General features: G+C 44.0%; 1 protein-coding gene across 4 annotated transcripts in view; it reads left to right on the top strand.

Annotated features, from left to right (window-relative positions):
• Positions 1-22,078, top strand: part of kcnab2a (potassium voltage-gated channel subfamily A regulatory beta subunit 2a) — a 101,699-nt gene that overhangs the window by 37,397 nt on the left and 42,224 nt on the right. Inside the window, exon 1 of one of the 4 annotated variants that reach the window (XM_069678824.1) lies at positions 2,323-2,690. The exons of 2 other annotated variants lie outside the window; for them this stretch is intronic. In XM_069678824.1, coding sequence (XP_069534925.1) covers positions 2,323-2,690 — 368 coding nt within the window. Of the gene's footprint in view, positions 1-2,322; positions 2,691-15,816; positions 16,166-22,078 lie in introns of those variants that run through there. One more of the 4 variants, XM_069678825.1, reaches the window with a different exon arrangement.

Here is a 22,078-nt window from a genome sequence, read left to right as displayed (position 1 = left end):
TTGTCTTTTTCTGTGTGTATCGGTTTGTTTTTGCCTGATACTGTGTGTTTGTGTGTGTGTGTGTGTGTTTGTCATGTGCACACAACACTCAGGCCCTCATTACTGTCCAGCTCTTAGTATTCTTTCCTGTGGAACAACAATCAGAGGCTTTTAGCGCAAAAGCTTTGGTGAATAATTCAGGCCTGATATTATTTGCTGCGGTTAGCAGAAACAAGACGGGCCACTAAACGACATAAATGGATTTCTTCCCTGAGATCGGGCCGGGAGGGGAGGAGGGGAGGAGGAGAGGTGTTGCTTGTGGTGATAGAGTACGGTCCGCGCGGTGAGGGGAGGGAAGGGATGCACTCTCTTACAGACTAATTGGTTTAGACGTTTCCTAGTAAGACACTCCCAGTTTGGGTGGACCCGCTCCATCACTGTCTGCAGTGTGTGTTTATAAGGGCAGACTGGCACCCCGCAACCTCGCTCATGAGCCGACCCCCAAGAAACCGGGTGAGTTTGAGGAAAGATTTGCACATGGAGTGAGCTTGTATGCGTGTATGTTACATGTGTAAGTGTTTGGCAGGGATGAGGAGTGTGTATGGGTCTGTGTGGATGCATGCTGCCTATAGCTTCAGGTCTCCTCCTTTATGTCTTTGTGTGCACGCTTGGAAACTCTTTGGGAGACTTTTAAATAGAATAGAGAATTTGTGGGAGAGATCAGAGTCATGTCCTGACAGTTTGACTCTTTTTTATTCAATGTCAGAATCTTAATCAGACACTTTTAGAGTTATTTACAGTCTCTATTGTGTAAGAAATAAAAGATTTGTTAGTTTTAAATTCTTTTTATTACCATTAGGTGATAAATGGTTGATCAGGGTAGTGTAATAGTACTCTATGTCTGTGTGCTGTTTCGTACCGAGGCGTAGAACGTGCTGATCAAGTGTTGTTTTTGAGAATAGACTTTTAAAGGATCGATACAGCTCAGCGCTTATAATCTATTTAAAACTAGCAGTAAGAAATAACTTGCAAAGTACAACTTCTAACAGATGTGTACAGATTATGAGATACACTTTGGAGTTAGGCTTTTATTTAAGAGGGATTTAAATCACCTTTTATTAGAATGCGTTTGTAGATTTTATCTTAAGTAATTTTAATTTGAGCCATTATTTTCGGACAGGAAGTCTTAATGGTATCTTGTGTTCTCATTGGATGAATAGTTTGGCTGTTAAGAAATAATCAAAATCATTAACATGAGTGTGGAATGTGTTTTAATGAGATGTAACTCAGAAAGACGTTCTCCTCTAATGAAGTTTCACCATGTGTGCCTAAGAAACATTTTTGCATGTTTCTCTGTTTTATAAGGAAAATCATATTTTATAACATTTCTATGTTAGAATATTTGAGCTTTTTATATTCTACATTTTTCATAGATGTTACTTTGGTCTGCAGACCAGGTTATTCTTGATTCATTATGTTAGTACATCATAACTGGAGTCCTAATGTTGTAAAGAAGCTTTACAGAGAGAGGCACTTTGTGGTCAGTGCTCTGCAGTGGTGGCAGAGCCGACACAGTGCTGCCCCCTGTTGATGAAATTCAGCACAGTACTCTATGTAGATCTGAATCCAACACTTTGAGCTTGTGAATGACTCGAGCAAAAATAAGAAAGGGTTGAAGTAAATTACCAGAGGAAGCAAAACTCAATGTTAAAAACAAATTATTTTTGAAAGGAAACTGCACATGCCCGTTTATTCCTGAATCCTGAAGCTGAAATAAGCCTCAGACATTTAATGATCCATGTAAGGTGCACACCGGGCAGTCCTTTGAATCGTTTTGTGTTTGTACAAGTCTGTTTTTCTAAGTGCACGTGGGCTTCTCATGCCCTTTTGTTATGCTCTAATTATATTGTGGACTACTCTCAGAAAGTTCTCTTGTGCCTCCTAATCCAGTCAGAATCAGAAGTGTTTTTTATTCAGGAGTAAGGAATGAGTCCCCTCCTCTGGCCTGGTGCATGTTTGAATGCCTCCCCTTTGCAGATAGCATGTGCCCTCTTTGGTCCTGCTCCTTAATCACCAACAAGTTACCTGAAAGCTCCCTATCAGTGTAACCCTGCCATTGTGTACCTGTCAGGGGAGGGTGGTGCTCTGTAGTGCGACTCTGATTACAGGATGCATGGCCGTGTGCTGCCCAAAGCAGGAGGGCTGTTTTTTTATGGGAGCAGGTGCTATTTAAGGAGGTGGCTGCGCCCTGCCGACTCCTCGTCCCTACTTTATTCCTCACTGCACGGGTCGCATCAGCATCCCAAGAAGGAGGAGGAGAACAAGGCGGGAGGGGGGGGGGGCATGTTTGCAGGAGGGTACGCAGGTGGCCCCTCGGGGCCTCCTGGCAGGCGCAAGTCCAGTCACTGTCCTCCTGAAAACCTGCAGATCCCCAAACCGGCAGCGCCAGGCGGTGTTCGGAAAAGCAGCAGCAGTGGCAGCGGCAAGATGTTGTCTATGACGTACAGCGAGAGCATCCGGAGCGGGATCAACCGCTACCACTCGGACCAGGGGCTGAATCAGCCGCCGGCCCGGCCCCCCGACCAGGCTGAGCTGCAGAGACTCCGGGAACAGAGAGTCGCCGCTCAGATTAAGAACATGGAAGACTTCCTGAAGATGAATTGCTTGGCCCTGGAGGAGTGTGTGTCCTATCAGACAGGCATGAAGTACAGGTAAGAGAGGCAGAGCCTGACAGGGATTCTCCCGAGACCAGGACAGTGGGGCTGAGAACCAGCAGGTGACTGAGGGAGGTCGGATACTTGAGGGTCTGTCAAACAAGTGTGTGCCGTCTTTTTGGTGTTTTTATTCAGGCCGTTGTCAAATCTCACTTTTTGTTCCTTTGCTGTTGATCTAATTTGAGTAAATGCTCTCATCAGAAACAGATTTGCAATCAGGAACATGTTTATTTATCTTTCCTTCTTTAACATTAGTGCAGCGTTGCTCTGTCCTCTGATCAGACCGCACTCATGCACAGGTAGTGGGGCTCAGGTTTTATTTTAATCATCTAGGTCGGTGGCATATTGGCCCAACTTTGTGAGAAGGACAGACTGCTCCGTAAGGAGTTACCTGGCCCCTTAAAATCACTCGCAGACTTTCTCTCCCTTCTCCCCTTGTTAGCGTAGAAAGTCTCCCTTCTTCCCTGAACTTTCTGTCTTGTTCCTCTGCCCCAGAAAGACAAAGAGAGACAACCGTGTCGTTTTCGTATGAATCTGGTGATAACAATTTTGGCATGTATGTTAAAATATTGTCTTTGCCTGAATCAAAGTCTTTCCCGAGCTTATTTTGATGTTGGAGCTCAGTGTAACTGCATGACATGCGACAATGTATTTCCAAATTGTGTTATTTTAGGCTTTTAACTCAGCTAAATATTTCTATATTATTTATTATGTTGCCAGAAATATTATGATATTTGAATTAGTTTTTAAAACCAACCAAATTTAGTTCAAAAGTCTAAAGGGTTTACTTTATATGTATATATGTATACAGCATCTTCAAAGATTACTTATAGGTGTGCTACTAGCAGGTATAAAGTGGACCACTAGTGCAGAAGAAGACATAAAACATTGGTTGTTTTTCTCTGTGCCGTCAGCCCAGTGACAGGAACAGGCTTTTTTTATGCTCTGCTGCTCCTCAAAGGATGGAATCATGCAGCAGGTTTAGCAGCTGTTGTGTCGGCTAATAAGGTCTGTTAAGCTGATGTTGTTACGGTCGGGGACATGGATAGCTTTCATCACACACAGGCATGGCTGCTGTTGTTTTTGACTCAGACCAGTGACTAGAACGCGGGTATTGGTCGGCTGCTGTTGCCAAGTCTGGGTTGACCAAGTTTTACTCTCGTCGGGAGGCAGTGTTGAATGTCAGCGCCGCTGACATCATACTTTGCCAGGAGTAACTTCCCTGGTGTGTAAAGCTCAGTCAGTGGCCCGTGACGGGCTCGGGTGCAGCTTTGGGAGCGTGCATGTAGAAAAGGAGTTTAATATTGCAAAGAGCAGGTGTGCTTCTTTACTTACAAACCTCACAGAGACTCCTACAGCTTATCATCAGCACTAAAGCTGTTTATCTTGGTGCAATCTAATGGATTATGTAACAAATCCAAGCATCATTCATGTTATTTCTGTGCTGTGTTGTAATTAACTATCAGTATTGGTTTACCACAGGGGTAGTAGCTCATCTAACGGAGGACAACCTGCCAGGATCCACTGTTTCTTGTATCGAGATCGCCGGCAATTCGGTAATTAGGGCTGCAATTGGGTCAGCACGTACATTCAACCTCTGACTTAGACTCATCATTATTTCAGGCGTGTGGTCAGAAAGGCCGGCCAGCATCGTTCTGAGAGACATGTTACCTTTCTCAGCACTGCCATCACCTTTTCCCACAAACACAGGCCAAAAGGATACTTGCAGACTCCCTCTCTTCTTTTAACCCCCCTGGTGTGATCACTGCTGCACACATACTTTATTTTGCTTAGTTTTTTTGGCGCACCTGTCATAATAGGCGACATTATTTTACAGGGATGGACAAGCAAGATATAAATTGTGTGAATAGATTCTAAGCCACCGTTCTTCTTAGAAATATTCCTGATTATTTAGTTTAAATGCTGTAAATATTCTGTTGTTCAAATTAGCTAAAGCGATTAGTCTAAGTCCATTATGTTGCCCTTGTAACACAACACTACCACTCAGCAGGCCCATTTGGACACCGGAAAACTTTCCCCAGTGTCCGTGTCCTCCGAATGAAAGAGCCAGGCAGCGGGTAAAGGAGCCAGCTGCAGTTCAGTGAGGCGAGACAGGAAGCTTTACGTCTCCTGTTGGAGCTATAAGGAGGTTTGCTGGCGTAATATAGATTTCTGGAGTGACTTAGCGCTAATGGACGGTGGTAATGACCTCCACTTAGGCGTTGATACATGCAGAGCTGTGCTGGCCCATCACTGGTCTGGATGTACAGTTAGACTGACCTGCTCACTGTGCAAAGCTTTGATATGCAGGTTGTTTTTTTGTCTTCGATCCTTTGATTTTAAATATATCAAAAAGTTTGTCCGACTTTTTGGTTTTATGGCTACTTTGTGCAGTTTGAGTAAAGATGCATTAACTGTGGTTTACCACCAGGGGGCAGACAAACACAAAAAGATCTATCTAATGCACAGTTAACACCTCATCAAAATGTGCTTACGTTTTAGCACTTTTAATGCTCGCAGCAGACACTTTTTTGGGGGTATATTTTGTTGGCAACTGATGACTGTTAGACCAATATTCACCTTCCTTTAACCTCAAACTATTTCCTTTAAAAAAGGAGGCAAGAGCTAGGTAGAGCTCAAACATTTGGTGTTCATGTTCTCTCATTTTAGCTACATGAACTCGCCGTGATAAAAAAACATGACAATGAAGGTTAGGGCTGCAACTAATAATCATTCATTCATTATTTATTTATCTGCTAAGTAGTTTTCTGATGAACATTGTGTCTAAAAAAACTTGAAAAATGAAGAGGGGTCCATTATACTTTCACAGGGCTCAAAGGGGTGTCTGCAAAAGGTTTGTTTTGTCCGGGCAACAGGCCAAAACTCCGATGTGTTCAGGTACATTGAGGTAAAGCTGAGAGAAGCTGCAACTAGAGAATGATAGAGATTTTCGCTGAAGAATGAGTGAAACCAGTAATTGGATTTGTTGTCGTTTTTAAGTGGCTTTGTTAAGCTTTTCGGTACTAACAGCAGATCTCCACTAGATGGTGCCGATGCTCCACTTCCAGTCCATGCACAGTCTGCCTTCCTCCCACTGCTCACCGTGCCGTAATGCCTTCACTGAACACAAAAAGTGCATCACTCTCTGTACTCCTACACTGCTCAGCATCCTAGAACATCTAGTTATTATATTTATCAGCTTCATGTGGAACTTCACATGCAGTTCTGAGCGTGTCTCCACCCACTGCATGGTTTTGAAAATAATATAAAGTGGGCACAGGGCTGAAGAGGGGGTGAGTCGAGAAGGATGTGCACACTTATTTTTGGCTCAGTCGCATTGATTAGGAGGCCTTTAATTTTATATATATATGAGATGGGTATGTCCTTACTGGTCCACTCTATTTTTAACAAGGCCTTGCAAGGTTAAGGGCTGATTTGAAACAAAAGAGTTTGTGTTGAAGCAGCCGATTTTTATACATCTGGTTACACATGTCAATATTGATACTAGAATTCATGTGTTTTATCCCAGTACATTCATATCATTTACTTTACTGCTCAAACAATACATTAAAAATTACTATTGAAAACACAGCAAAACATAAAAGGATGTAGAAAAGCAGCCCGGTCATTAGGTGGCAGCATGCAGTTATGTTAAGTATGTGTTATAAGTTAATTTCTTCTGCTTCAGAGCATCATTCAAACATGTTTTCTTTGTCCTCACATTTCTCACTTTTTACATGAATCCACACTTCACTAATTTCACATTCACTTATTTCCTGTTCATATACTCACTCTAAACCTTAGTGCAGACATAAATCTGCACTGAGCCACTCTCTTAATACTTAGAGTGTATAATTTTTTTCTCAATCTCAGCAGCCACTGTAGCATGTGTGCCAGCCCGGGCAACTGTGACGTTTTACTTCAGGCGATCCCCGACTCCAGAGCTAAATATAGCAACAGACTCATATCCACAGCTGCAGCTGGATGCAGCTGAGCGGGCTGCAGCCTAACCTGTTCATCCACTGTTTTACCTCCCCTGCATGCAGTCTTTGCCACGTTAACGAGAAATGCTGCAGAAGTGCTCATGCTTTGTCGCCGGAGTGGGCGATGATGTTTTCGGTATTTGGACTGATACAGATTTGGTTTCCAGCGGTGACCTCTCCAGTTTCTCTCTGAGCTATCTCTGGCTGGCCCAGTCTGACAGCTTGTCAAAATGTTCTAGTCAGAAATATTGTGGGGCATGCCAGGGATTACACAATTCTATTTTGTTTTGGTTGTTGCTATACTTAGTTTGAAGTCTCGACGAGATGTCCTCACTATTACAATTTATGGGTCAGTACATCATTTTTAGATTCTTGACCATGTGTTTCGCTTCACCTTGGATTAAGCCACAACAGGATAGTACATAAATACAGCCATTGTTATGATGTCTTATTTCTGATTTACAACGTAGCATCTTTTTTTAAAGGTTATGTCTTTGCCTTTATTGGACAGGACAGTGGATAGGGTCGGAAATGTGGGAAGAGAAAGTGAGGATGACATGCAGCCAAGGGCCGGAGTCAACCCAGGGTCGCTGTATCCAGCACTGAGCCTCTATACACGGGATGTGCACTTTAATAGCTGAGCTTAACCGGCACCCCTGCAATGTGGCTTCTTTTGATTCCAAAGCCTTTTTGTATTTGCTTTTATTAGACCGTAGTTTTTACTATGATGTCTCCCACCTATGTCAAGAAGTACAGCCATGAACTTCACAGTGGTCGGAGCCTTATCACACATGTAGTTGCTGTTGTTGCAAGTCAATTTTTGATAAAAAGAAGTTCTTTCAAGTGATGCTGCTCCTATTGATACATTTAATATAGTTGTTATAAGGTAGGGTTGTAAATTGGCCAAAATCGATGAAGCAATATATGCTTACTTTTGTCTGTTACATTTCCTCTTCTATGTAAAACGCAGAGAGGCGGAATGGTGGGGCGAAGTCGTTCCATCTCACTAGTAACAGAGGCGCTGTTTGTTTACACCTCGCACACGTTCTACTTCTGCAACATCGGGATGCTATTTAAAAACACAGTAGCCTGTTCCAATGTAAAATGGCAAAGGCAGCAAAACGCCGGAGCTTCTTTATGGTGCTGTGGTGGTCTTGTAATGTAAAAAGGGCTTTAGTTGTTGTATGTTGCTAAGTTAAAGTGAAAAAAGTCAAATAGCTGAAGATCGCTTTGATTCTTTTCCTGAATGTAGATAGAAAGAGCACGTTTACAACTGTTCTCTCCATCATCATGCTGCTGAATTCTGCTGGAAGCACTGTCTAGGAACATGCTGTTTTTAATTAAGCCTGACTGATCGTGCTTTACACCCATGTTAACATTGCATACATTCATGCTTTTCTGCCTTAATGATGTGCTTGTCTTTTATTTCTTGAAGTATGCGTGTTTGCCTGTGTTACTGTGTGTGTGTGTCACTGGAGGCTGCAGGGATATTGCTCTGTACTTTTTGAATGCCCGGTAGTGACAGGAGGTAGAAGCCTTTTACACACTCAGGCTTTAGAGTCGTGCTGTTGTCTCTTGGGATCCAATAAAAGTTGTTACTTAACACATTCTGCACATATTTTTGAAAATGTCAAGTTTCATAACTGAATAAAAAGTGAAGTTTTGTTTGTTTTAAACTTCTCCTAGGGGCCGTGTCTATTGCTTTCCTTCTTGTTGAACATCCGAATATGCTGCATCAGAGTTTAAGGTGTTGGAAGTCCTGCTATGGTTTATTTTCTATGTCACAGACGGTGTTCTTAACATGTATTTAAGTGCTACACTGTAAGGATGCAGTTAGGGAATACTTAGCAAAGTGTTTCTCATTCACAAGTCGAAGGCTGTGCCGGTGAAGAGGCACCCCACCCCAACCTGTTTTTTTTTGTCTTTTCTATTGGGAGTACACAGCATCCTCCCTGGCTCGATCCACATGACCAGAACAACAGATTTGACCCTTTTCTCCTGTATTTCCTCTTCGCTAGTGATGTGTAACATTTGCGTATATCATGAACCAATTTGCCTGATATTTCTTAAGTTGCAAGGTCAAGACCTCAGGTACAACCAAAGGGCAAACGTCCAGAGCTGGTCTGACCTCTCAGAATGTTGCAGTCAGGGATTTACTATCAGCAGTCTGACCACATCATAGAGCTGCCTTTTCTGTTATGTTATAATGGTAGAGGCTATTCAGGGACGCAGACTCAGCAGCAGAGAAATAAATAGGAGCCATCTGTTTCATAAGCTTGGTTTAACCCCAGTTTAACCCCTTGTGTGACAGGACCATCAGAAGCTTATATTCATATGGCATTTGCTATAAAGCGATCAGTCATTCACTATAATAGATCTTTGTTGCCTGGATTCAGTGCTGTGGATTGTCATGGACGTCACAATTACAGAAGATTTTCTAGTCAATTGTTCCCTTTCAGTCTTTTCTTTATGGCGTAAAGTATATCTATAATTATATAAATATGAATTCTTTAGAGATATCATTTATATGGAACTATTATGAACATTATGTAGCATTATAGAGCAAGAGGAGCGCAACCAGACAATTATGCTGAGTATCTCAGCATAGAAAATGTTGTTGACTATTTGTGAGAGTCTGTCTGAAATCTGAGCTAGCTGGTAGCTTAATAGTTACCTATGTAGAAGTACTCACCAAAAACAAAAATATAGATAAGACCAGTCTCTACAAATAAGAATACATTTTTAAAGACTCTATGATTGACATTCGATTAGGAAGTCGCTGTATTTGTTTAAAATGGTGTTCAGAGGTTACTTTAAACAATGAGAGATATCCAGAACATAACAAAAGGAGATTTTCTCTAAGAAGATGTTATGTTATAAGGATAGCCAGAACTGAAGAGGTCCCAGAATTGATCCCTGTGGTACGCCACATTTGGTGTCAGAAGTTGACAAAATAAAACCCCCAATTGTAACAAATTTCTACTGGCCAAAAATTGTAACCAGGGCTCTGTGAGCAACCTGCCACATCCTTCCAAAGATATACGTGCAGTAAAGAGCATTTCTGCATCGCAACGCTCCTCTGTGAGAACATTCCCATAGGTATGACAAATGCACACAGGCAGGCAGGAGGATCTTGGGCTGAACAGGACAGATTATTCTGTTCCCCCCTGCTCACTCTCTCTTTCGTCAGATTAGTGAGCGTGCTCCCTGGGACTGTGTATCTCAGGACACCTTGTTCCACAAGCATTGATGCTGAAATCCCCACTCTGCTGTTTTGACACATATTTATTTAAACTCACACTGTGTATTTACCCCCTTCCATACTATAGCTTAGATATTTACCCGGGTATAGTATGACATCATAAACACCCTACATAAGTAAAACAGCATCTAATTTGTATTCTGCCCCAGATCTGTTAAACGAAAGCCAAAAGGTCTACATATTATGTAAGTAGAGGGGTTCCCTGCCCTCTGTTTTTGACTGTCTCAGCTCTCCTGCTCGGTTAGATGTGTCAGCAGGGACCGCTGAACCGACAACTCCTCCTGCGCCCTCCTGTCTGCGGGGAATCTGTCATGTTCACTGGAGAGTTAAGAAATGCAGCTGCTCACAGATGTGACCTATGTCTCTCTTTATTCCACTGTTTTCTCAGGAATTCCCAGAATTGCTGAGCGAGTATTCAGCCCCAGTTAAACCTGATTCTCTACACTCGTCATATTCGTATGAGAGCTATTTAAAACCTATGATACCACTTCTTTTACAGTTGAGATCATTCAGATCAGCAGTCTGTAGCGTAGTGTATTTAACAGAAGAACAGAAATCATATATTAATGCTAAAATATTCCATTATCTTTCATGCCTTAGTTAATTACAGTACATCCCTATAACAATGATGAAACAGTCCGCCATTAGAAATGTTCAGCTGCAGCCGCTGGATGCATTAAGCTGCAAGAAAAGCATTACCACATCTGTCGATCAACACCGTCAATCTGTCTGATCTCGCATCGCTTTCCATTAACTCTCTTAAGCCCTTTCACCCACACACACACACACACACACACACACACACACACACACACACTCCTCTGCCTCACCCCCATCTCAGACATGCTATCCTTTTCACTTGGTTACTCAGATCCTCTCCAATACTGTTCAATTAAACCTTCAGTAAGTGGAACTTAAACCTCCAATGGACAGCTGGCCGACAGCCACACACACAACTGTGGTCATTCTCTACAACAGCCGGGTATACACTGCACTTACAATCAGTGCCTGCCATGAAGGACATTGTCCTGGCCTGATGCCCGGGTATAAGCTTTCTTAAGTAAACAGTGAGAGATGCACGTTAGGCTGAGCTAAAGTGAGCTGAAGCAGTCGAACTATCATGATTTCTAATATTAATGAGCAAGGGTTATTCTGTTTACAACATTTGAAGGATTCTCCTCTTAAAGATGTATCACCCTCGGTTAAACTGCAGATCAAAGGAGTCCTTTTCAGGATCTCTACAGAGGGATGCAGAAAGCGAGTTGTTGTTAAACCGACTTGGACAGATCAGGCAAAGCACCCTGCAGCAACTCGGGATGTAGGTTCATGTGCCAGCCTGCGCTCGTCGGAGGTACCCAGACTGCCCCCGAGAGCAAATTAATGTGAGACGTCACGAGACAATCTCCGCAGTGAAGGATGTCAAATGTAGGAATCCTTTCCCCCTTTCCGTAGCCAAGGGCGTTCTTTGTATTTTGACTCGGCGCTTTGTGCAGAATTGATTCAGAAAGCCCCGTGCCTATTTTTAGATCCCATGCTGCCGTCGTGGTGAAGGATCACGGCTCATGACGGTACTTCCACAGCACATCTCTGGTCAGAGGAGTTTCTAACGCTCTGGTGATTAAAGTTGTTGTCTTCCACCTCCATGCCGCTGTGATCCTTTGCGGCAGTATGTGGGCTGTAGTTTGCGAGAGGTCAGCTGTCTGAGCAGAATCCCCTGTACAACCGGGGAAGGACTACTGAGGATTCATTATGGTATGGCGGTATTGATTCCTAATCAGGGCTGCGAGAAAGAGCAGAACAAAACCAATCATTTTTAATGTGTGTGTTTCCCGTGTGCGCCGTTCTTTTCCAGTGTTGGTAAGAAGGGATACGGGATTGTCAATACGTGGGACATGTTTCCACAGCTTGTTATTACAGCTGTCGGGCTTCATGCTGAATTAGAATCTGAATACTGTTGTATTTTAAGTGCTTTGTTTTCCTTCTGCGTCTGCGCACTCCTGCTGCTGTTGGTATTTGTGAATTTCACTTGGCTGCAGTCGTGATCAGACACACACATATACACACACACACATGTTGTGCTGTATATCTCCAGCTCTCCTCTTCCTCCCCCGCATGCTGAATGAAGTGCAGGGCCCTATCAGCGCTCTGCATTCACTCACCGTGATTGAGTGTCTGAGAGGGATTTTAGCAGCTCGGTAGATTTTTGGATAACCACAAATCAGGTACTTAATCAAAGCGAGGAGACGGCGCCACGACAGAAGGGAGGACATTGTTGTAACACGTGGAGTGGGAGGAGATGGATTTCTCCTCTTTACTGTGGTTTGTTCAGGAAGCGCTGCTATCTAACAAGCAGAGTCCAGCGCTGACAATGGGAACTGATAGGGTTTGGTAATCAGGTATTGTTCGCTGCTCTCCCTCTGCAAAGATTCAAAAATTACTTTTTATCGTAAGAGAACAGTTGTGCAGCGAGCGGAGCAAATTCTGAGTCACGCCACCGTGCACACCCCAAACACAATGCCGCTAATTAGCAATTTAACAGCAGCACTCCAAGGCATTATGTAAAGATCAGAGTTTCTTATTTTTAGTTCAGCATCCCTTTATGAATGATTTATCTCGTGACTAACAGTGAATGGAGAGTTCATACTAAATTTGCTCCAACAGACTTTGATGAATGAGCACAAAGCGGCCCAAAGTTCAGGCCGGTATTCGCTCGGTAATAGAAATCCTGATTAAAGCGCACGTGTGAGACTAAACGAGGTAATTAAAGCGGGAGCGTTTGTTCCGTCTGACTTTGACGCGGGGTTCCCCAGCAGGCCAGCAGGCAGTGTGTCCTCTGCTGTGCAATTTGATGTGTCACTCAAGAGAGGACATCGCTAATGACATAAACAGAGGTGCATGAGTGTCACTCAAACGGAGGGCCTCCCCTTCAGCAAAGGCAACGAGCTTGACGTGTCGATCGGCGTGCGCGTGTGGAACAAGGTCGCGGGATGTTTAGACCCTGAATATCAGGAAGGCTCACGTAACATGCTAACGTCTTCTAGCATTGTGATTTCTTCCAGGGAGCCCTGCCTGTCATCATGCTCAGACGGGGTGTCAGTCATCTTTAATGATGGTCTCCCCTGTTTATCTGCTCTTCTGATCCTTTTTTGTTTACCACATTCATTCAAAAGGAAATGAAACGCATGCTGTCAGTCTGAAGAAAGTTGGCAGATGTGCCTGTTCTGAATTATTAAATCATAGTAAGTGTGACAGGCATGCTTTATTGGATTGAGCGTATTTGTTGCTCACTCTGTTGGCATATTTTTGTCTCGGTTTATAGCTCCAAGTGTTTTTTATTAATTACAAGGCTCTCATGCACGCGGCGTTATGTCATCTTTATTTGAGACGTTTTAAAGGACTGTGAATGAATGAAAACAGGCTGGCGCGGTCGGGTTTGCATGTGAAAAATGGTTGCTCGATTGATTCATTCGGTGATGGATCACTAGTCTGTCAGATGATGCATGCTTTTATTGATTCCTGCACCTAGCAGTCCAGCCCAGTCGATAAATGTGTAGATTTTTAGACACAGATAAATCAACATTAAAGGACTTATACGTTGCTGTAATGACAAGAAATCAGTCGTCAAAGGGAAAAGCTGTGGCTCTCCTGACAATGTACTGCAGGACGAAGGTGTTTTTTTATGAGTTTTAACACGTTGCTTGAATATTTTTCATTGTGCAATGACGAAGAAATTCCATATCTAACTGGAATTTTCCTCGGGCTTATCATGTGGCTTCAGCACCGTCACTGTATCTGTGCAGACCGAGCTCCTGTCCCTGGCCTCTCCCACTTCTCAATACCCTCCCTGTGTCACGACTCCTGGGGGCCCTGGAGCAGAGCGGAGCAGATCAGGGCATCAGGTTTCCACTGCGGCGCTGCTGAGCGCATGCACCGTACCTTGTGCTAAAGAGACACCAGGTCAGACTCCTGCTCTCGTGCTCAACTGCTCCGTCAAAATGAGCAGAGAGATTTTTGTTGAGGGAGTGGGACGAGTCGCAAATCTGCTCCCCATCACCCTGACCCACAGCGCAGGATGTAACCGTGCAAAGGTGACTCTCGATTCTGCTGCTGCTGCTGTTCAGATTGATATGCAGCCCTGCATTAAATATGATGTTACTACTCGGGCGTCCCTTTGGAACCCTCACTCTGCCTTTGTTTGAAGACGGAGCGTCGGAAAGGTCGTCTCGAGCTTCGGCTTCTCCGCTCTTTGCTCGCAGCGTGAAATTTAAATCGGACTTCCGTTGAATTAAACCACCTTTCCCCCCCAGGGTTCTATTTGAGTCCAGGAGACCAAAAGGTCACCGCTCCGAGAATAGGGCTGTCAGTTAGCAGCAGCCTGTTTGCTGGATCGCTTTGATGGAGGTCACTTCTTCGACTGCTTTACTTATACGCGTCCGCTCCTGATGGCGTCTCTTTTAATTATCTCCTTGGCACACGAGCTGGTCCACTCAGATAAGCTTCAGTGTTATATTACTGGGAGCATGTGTCTCATCTACTGTCTCTTCAATCCTCAGTCACTGTTGCGTTTAGTCCAATTACTGCGGTGTTTACTTTCAACCCCCGACCATTCTCATGTTTTTACTGTTCACTTCTCTTTCCCCTGAATGTTCCTGTAAGACGACTTGAAGAATATACAAGATTTAAGACATTCTTTGAAGGAAGGAATAAAGAAATGTAGATAACACACAGCATCTCATTTGTCTCTAACAGCTCTGCTGTTCACGTATATTGTCTCAGATAAAGTTACATAATGAATATTTCATGGCCGGTTGAACAGACCCACGTGAGAGCCCCCTTTTCTGGGGGCCATAGGCTATTGCCAAGTCCTCACCAGTGAGCACTCCGCTTCCTCTTTTTCTTCAAAAAGAATAAACCACACTGCAGGGCAACAGACGGACAAAGATGCGCACACAAAAATGCTCTATCCTTTTCATAAGAGTGCTGCTGTAAACACATTTCAATGCCTTCCTCTCTCACGCTGCTGTAGCTCTCTGAATATTCCTCCTCGTAGCCTCCCCTCATATCCCTCCCACCACATTCCCTCCCTGCCCTCTCTCTCTCTCTCTCTCTCTCTCTCTCCTCCCATCCCTCTCCTACGTGCACTGTGCCACTCTATGCTGAGCACAAGCCATACAGATGTAAGTTTAATCCAGGGAACAGTCAGAGCTGGGGAAGTGAGTATGGGGTTGCCCCCTTTGCTAACGTGCAGTAGTATTTGGTAGAATATTCAGCTGGCAGCGCGGCTGTGAAGGCGGACTCTGAGGAGGAGATGAAAACCTCCTGGAACTGTGTGTTCGTGTTTTATTCTCACCAGCTCTTTGTGTGGATTTATGCTTTTTTACTCTTAAAGCGCGGCGGCGAGAGGTGTTATCTCTCACGCTGAGCTCGGAAATTGCAAGACTCTAAATCTGCCTGTCCGCCTCTGATGAGCCTCTGATTGAATGATAAAGCGAGAGGAGGACACCCGAATGAATGAAGGGAAAACCTGCAGAGGGAAATTCCTACTCGCTCTGCTTTTTTCAGGACTCTGGTTTTAAGAAGATTAAGATTTTTTTTTTAAGGCTTTAAAACTGCGTTTTATTTGTCTGATGTATTCAGCGTTTGGACACTTGTTTCTCACAGCAGCTGAGGCAGAGATGCTGCGATGTTGTGCTTGAATTTGGACTTCCTTTGAGAGGATTCTGCTTTCACCTGATCAGCAGTCTTCACTGTTTGAATACAGTCTGACCTCCCTGTCCTCTGCCCCTCTTTTTTTTGTACTGAACATTGTGAGTTTGTCAGTCACTCCAGCGACTGGGCAGTGATTTCTCTCACAGGCACAGTGTGTACCGCTGGATTTTTGAGCCTGAACAGTCTCACACCCCTGCAGAGGATCCTCAGACGCGGCTCCACCTCTGGGAGTTGGCCTTACCTGCTTAAACCAAAGGAGAGTTTAATTAGAGCTTCTGCATTCGGGACAGCCCGCCTGAAGCCAGGATGCAGGTGTCTTTAGTGTGCACGGACCACCGCGGGGGGGTGAGCCGCACCACAGAGGACCGGCTAAACAGACAGAACGCCAACAGCCCCAACACAGGCACACGCAGCAAGTTCAGAGCCGTGGCCATGGTGGCTCGCAGTCTCGGACAGCTCTCTGTTCAGAGTGTGCCTTCGTCCAGCGAGCAGAGCATGAAGACTGGCATGAAGTATAGGTACGGTAGCTGTAACTCTGCCCCCAAAACTTTCACACCTATATGAAATATTTGAATAGATCTCACTCAGCAGGACGTGTCTCCTGCTGCTAAAGTAGATTTTAATTACAATCTTTGGCTCGGGCTGAAGCACATCACAGACTGAGCCCATTTTTCCACCTTGCTCTTGTAGCTCCTAAATCCTTCCTTTCAGAACGGCCAAACACAACCTGTTAAAGATTAATGACAGTTACAGAACACTTACTTCATTATGACTGTAACTCATAAATAAATCCTCCAAAACTCCCAATTTCTATTCATGCAGGACTTTAAAAACAACCCGACAGATGTCAGAAGATTTGCAATTTTATCTGATCTGCACTTTATTGCCTATTATGGTGTGTAATTCAAATTAAGTAATGGGCCATTGGTGTCTCATTTGAGTGAGACACAAATTACAGTAGGCTGCATTTGTTTGGCTTTAAAGGGAAACTAATTAGTGCTCTCCCTGATTACGCTCCGAGTTTGTCCATTTCACACTGATAATCCCTTAGATTTTATAATGTGTTATAATTATCAGCTGCTCTCTTTGTTAAACTTGAAATACTCAAATGCAGTATTTAAAATCATTGCTTAAAAAGTTATATTAAGCGAGCTGTAAGATTAGAATCACCATGTTCTGCCATGTTAAAGAGTGTCCCTGACATGCCGTGAAACACACTCTGCATAATGATAGCTTGTGCCTACAATATTGTATGTTAACATACGGCTGCGGTGAATATTTATCTTCCCCTTTCAATCACTTGATTGCTGATTACTGCTCTAGTATAGTATTTACAGCTCCGACGCCTTCGCTCTGATGTGGATAAATGGTGTAGCGTAGCATTAAAGGGGGATTGTTCAGCCTGTTTGAGTGTAGAAACCCCCGGGAGACATGAAGACTAATGACTGCCTTTTATCTACCATACCCCTTATTTAACATTTAGGCAAAGGTTTGCTCGCAGAAAAAAGCACTAATAACAAAATGCAAATGTGTTGTATTTGTGTGCTGAATAATTCATCGGGGCTGAAAATGGAGCAGATTATAAAGTGGAATATCTCTGAATGCACACTGAGGGTTGAAGAGTGAGTGGCAAATGGAACAGTAGGGGAGGACATGAAGTCTGTAGGCAGTGTTGGTGAGAAAATGAGTTACTTTTCAGCGCGGTGAGGTGCGGTACATTATGATCTGCAGCGAGCACGCCATTAATGCAATGTATCAGCTGTGTGTCGCAGACTTCTTACAGCCCGTCAGGAATTATTTAGTGGTAATGACCTGCCCTCTGTATGTTTTCACACCTGTCACTCCACCGCTCACAAAAGACGATTGTTTGACATGAAATAGTGATTTAAAATGCCAAGCTATCACTTAAGTCCTGTAGCCATGTACATTCCAGCACAGCTGCAATCCTATTAATATACTGTCCAACTTAAAGTTATAATCTCGACGTTTTCAGTTGAATGTCTGTTAAAACACTATTAACAGCCAAATGAGTCAACACAATGGTGGTTGAGCCGGGTTGTCGAGGTGACAATCCCAGGAAAAATCACAACATCTGTCATCAGCCAGACGTGATGGCCACGGGGAGAGGTGTACTGTTTTTTCAGTTCAATTACTTCAGATGACGAAACTAAAGATGTCCCCATATCTTTGTGATACCGATACCAAAGAACTTTCTTTTTCTCTCGTTGGACAGTCATAGATGAAAAACAAACCATGAAACATCCCTGTTGGCTACACAGTGCGACTTGCCGTGTAGGCTACTGTTTTGGTGCGGCAATGTAGAATGGCTTTCTGGGCCAACAAGGTGATTATTTTTAGTGCTAGTTAATTAAGGTATCAGAGGAGTTTCCCATCAGTATCGCAACAGCTCTCAACTACAGATTCAGTGCTTAGATGAAGAGATACAGTCAAAACCATCAGTAAAGACGCTGTTTAGGTCTCTGTAAGTGTCAGGCCCTAAAACACTGTAACCCTGTAACCACTGCTTATTGCCATATGAGAACAAAACCAAGGTCCTTCACATTGTTACTGTTTTCTTTTATTAGATAGTACAGTGAAGATTGACAGGCAATGGGGAAGAGAGAGTGGGGTAGACATGCACCAAAGGGCAGTGAGTCGGAGTCCAACTCATGGCTGATGCCTGCTCTATTAACTGTGCTAATCCGGCGCCCCAACCTGTGCACTTATTCCGAAGTTGCCGACACTTTGTCTTTGGTACTTAAACTGACGCACAAGGTGCAGTTCAGTGTCTCAACTAACACCAATGTAACTCCATCAGGGGTAATGTTAGATGCTTGTGGTCACATTCGGGGGCAATGGACGGGACAAACTGAACAGGAACTTCACATGAGAGACGTTTTTTGTTTAACCTACCCAATAATGTTTTCCCACACTTTGTTTTGCCTATATCTAATCAAACAGACCATTGATGTTCGCCATATGTTTGACAAGAAAAAAACAGAGCTACTTTGTGCGTCTGTATGAGACGTGAAAGGGGTGTGACAAATCATGTGTATTTGGATGAAAACGCATTGCTGGTCTGTAGAGAGATTGCTCATAAAGAACCTCTGTGCTGTTTTTAATCATAGCAGGATCATCACCAGTACATTTAATGTTGTATATTTGGTGTGTCAAGCCCAAACCTAAAGAAAATAACTGCAGGATGATGTTGTGCCTTTAATGCAGAATCATCCTTCTTGGATGTAAAAATGTTTGGTCCATTGACTGCTCACAGAGAAATGTATGAGTTAATTTGAGTTAACTCATTACCCGTCCTCACTGCTGCTGTCTGAAGACCCATCACAGCGCTCTGCATCTTATTTGCTAGCGGCAGCCTCGCCGTGTTGTCATTATTGAGGCTAATGATATTGAATGAGTAAAATCACTCTCAGCTCGGGGGGCCAGCGGCTGTTTGTGTTCTTCGCTTCCGCGGTGCGGTCCAAAGTCGGTAACAGGCTCTGTGTTTGTGCATCTGATGTAAAGTGAAGGTAATTCATGCCTAAATGCAGCGTGAGAAGAGACATGCATGCACGGAGGCTACAGCATAGTGTTTTGTGCTCTTGAATAGATGCGCATGAAAGGGAAGGAAGGAGTGAAAGAGAGAGTGCTAAGGTTAATGCTGGTGTAGGCACTCTGCCCAAGAGGAAGTACAGTGGGCTGGTCTGATCTGTGCTCGTGTCACTGTGTATCTTTCAATCGAGCCTCTCCGCAAGCTCCTTTTACATGGCTTTGCTTTTCATCTTTGAGCGCAGGAATTTTTGTCTTTGTTACGTTCAGTTCTGACTTTTCTCGTCTCCCCATTTTGACAGCTGAAGAGGTTAGCGGTTTCATAACCGGCCCCGTACAGTTAAAGCTTATCCATCCAGCAAAACTTTCCACGATTATCCACACTGCAGAATAGCTGTGTGAAATTCAGATCAGCCTCATTTGCATACAGTCCTCTCTGTTTCCTTGAATGGCAGCCTTGAGCTTGAATCAAGACTGTCAGTCTACGGGGGAAGGCAGCAGGCTAGGGTAGAAATGACCCACCCCCCACAAGGCCGGGGAAGCCGTCAAAGTGAACATCTCTTCGAGGTACGGAGAGATTGCGGCAGCTTTAGAGGGCTGCATCGCCAAAGACTTAGCCGTTCTGTAATGTGACACCCGACCTGCATGACATGACTGGTTAAAATCATCAAGCCTGACTGCGAGAGGCTGCACCACCTCCCAGGAATGATTAAATGGCTTCAGTCAGGACTGAATTAATGATGCACACAAAATGGCTTATGATTATGTAAAGCGGTTCAGGGAATGGAAGAGTATCTGGGAGATTGGGAAGGCAGTGCAGGTGGGGGAATCAATCCCGTAAAGCTGCTGCTTTTCACAGTCCGGTTATCAGCTCTCCTCTCAAGCATCAAACCGAGGAGGGGGCTTTGAGAGAATGACTTACCCATACAGGAGTCAGTTTTATTTGCTTAGGCGAAGCAAATACACCGCTGCACACTAATGCTGATGTGAATAAGTCCGCATCACTTTTCCTTCGGATTGCTGTTTTTGTGCTTTGTGCAGACTAAATTTCAGTGAACTGCTTCAGAAGGACTTTTTTTTGTCAAATCATGGCATTGTTCTTGGTCACAGTTTGAATCAGCTCTTAAGACTTGTGCTGTGTTGGACTCAGTATCGTTTACTGCAGCAGCCATGTAAATCAGAGCTGACTCACCTCCCACCCCGGTGTAAATCTACAAGTAACTCGCCTCAGTCCAGACTGTCAGTAGGATTCCTTGCATCTCTGGAGGTCCACTTTTGGTTGTGGAGTTGACAGTGAGTCACGTACACGGTAAATAGCTACTGGCAGGGCCGTGTGTAAGAGGATGGCATTTAAATCCCTGCGCTGTGTTGTGTGAAGTTGTGATATATCATTATCAATGACAGAGATAAGACTCTGCTTTAAAGAGGCCGCTTCTGTTTTCGTTTAGTGCACCTTGAAGTTACGTGATCTAACAGACGGAAGATTTACAGAGACAGGAATGGGAGGAGGGCGTCCAAGATTTATAAATGAAACTTGCAACATGCACACATCAATTATCAGTATTCAGGAGAGTGTTTCCTCAACGTATTATCAGCTGTAAGTGCTGAAAGATAAAACATTTCATTGGTGGTGCCCACTAGGGCTGTCACTGTTCCCACAAATCAAGACTGGATTTAACGTGATATGGAATTTGTTCAATTTATATCGAACACTAACGTCACCCGCCCCAGTTCTGTAGTCTTATACTAGAAGCGTAGCTCTGTTTTGGGAAGAGCTAAGTGCGTGAGCATGGGGTGGTAGAGCGAGTGTGTGTGCACGAGTTACGTGAAGTGTCGGGGAGCGGAGCAGCAGAAGAGCAGAGAAAAGAGTAGCTTTTAGAAACAACAGAACTAATGTACACGTTAGGCTGTGTGAGTGTGTAATAAAGCCTACGACTCCTCAAGACTCAAGTCGCGCTCCCGTGTCTTGCTTGCTGCTGGGGTATTAAAGTGACGGGAGTTAGCCCCGGAGCTAGCTACAGCTTCGGCCCTGGAGCAGAACAGGAGAAGAAGTCTCCCCTGTGCTTTCTGACTACGGTCCGGACGCTGAAGCAGGAAAGATTAACAACACGTGTACGTGGGCAAGCGTTATCTGCTGTGCTTCAATTTTGAATTCGATCACATCGTCACAGTTCCAACTATTAATATGTCACCAGGTTTAAACGATATATATCGAATTTCGATTGAAAAGTGACAGTCCTAGTGCCCACATTGATCTCTTTAAATGTCTTGTTTTGACTGACCAACAGTCCAAAACCGAAATATACTCGATCTGCAATCATTGAAGACGAGTTAAAGGAGCTTAAATTAAAGTATTTTGGCCATTTTCATTCAAAAACTGATCGATTTCTTTCCGATTTGATTGGTGGTGCTCAACTATGGGAATGTTTTTCTCTTTGTTTTGTCTTTTTTAAGAGAGATGAAACTGAACAATGCTATTCTCATATCCAATTGTAAAAGCATGCATCACTCAGGCTTGGGTGACAAAAGCTGTGGGTGTTCCATTTGGGGCGTCGTGAGTGTGGGTGCATGCTGGGACGTTTTCCTGCTTTCAGAGAGGGCTCTTCATCAGGGAGCCAGCTTTCCACAGCCTGCACTCCCCCTTGTAATATGAATCATAAATAGACCGTGGTACAGTTGAACCGAGCAAACATCCAACAGTACATTTTGGCCGCTCTGATGTAAACACTAAGACTCATCCACGCAGCAGGGATTTCAGGCCACAGTTACCACTTAGGTACGAACTTAAATGTGCACCCAAGTACATTGGCCATCTGTTTGCTTCAGGCAAGTGGAGAGAAATAGCCAAACGGTGGGATGGTTCATTTATTGATGTGGGCTTGTGT

Source organism: Semicossyphus pulcher, unplaced genomic scaffold, assembly GCF_022749685.1.
Source record: "Semicossyphus pulcher isolate SPU_LCO1_2020_fin unplaced genomic scaffold, fSemPul1.0.p SCAF_3, whole genome shotgun sequence".
NCBI classification, from domain to species: domain Eukaryota; kingdom Metazoa; phylum Chordata; class Actinopteri; order Labriformes; family Labridae; genus Semicossyphus; species Semicossyphus pulcher.
This window is presented reverse-complemented; position numbering and strand designations above follow the sequence as displayed.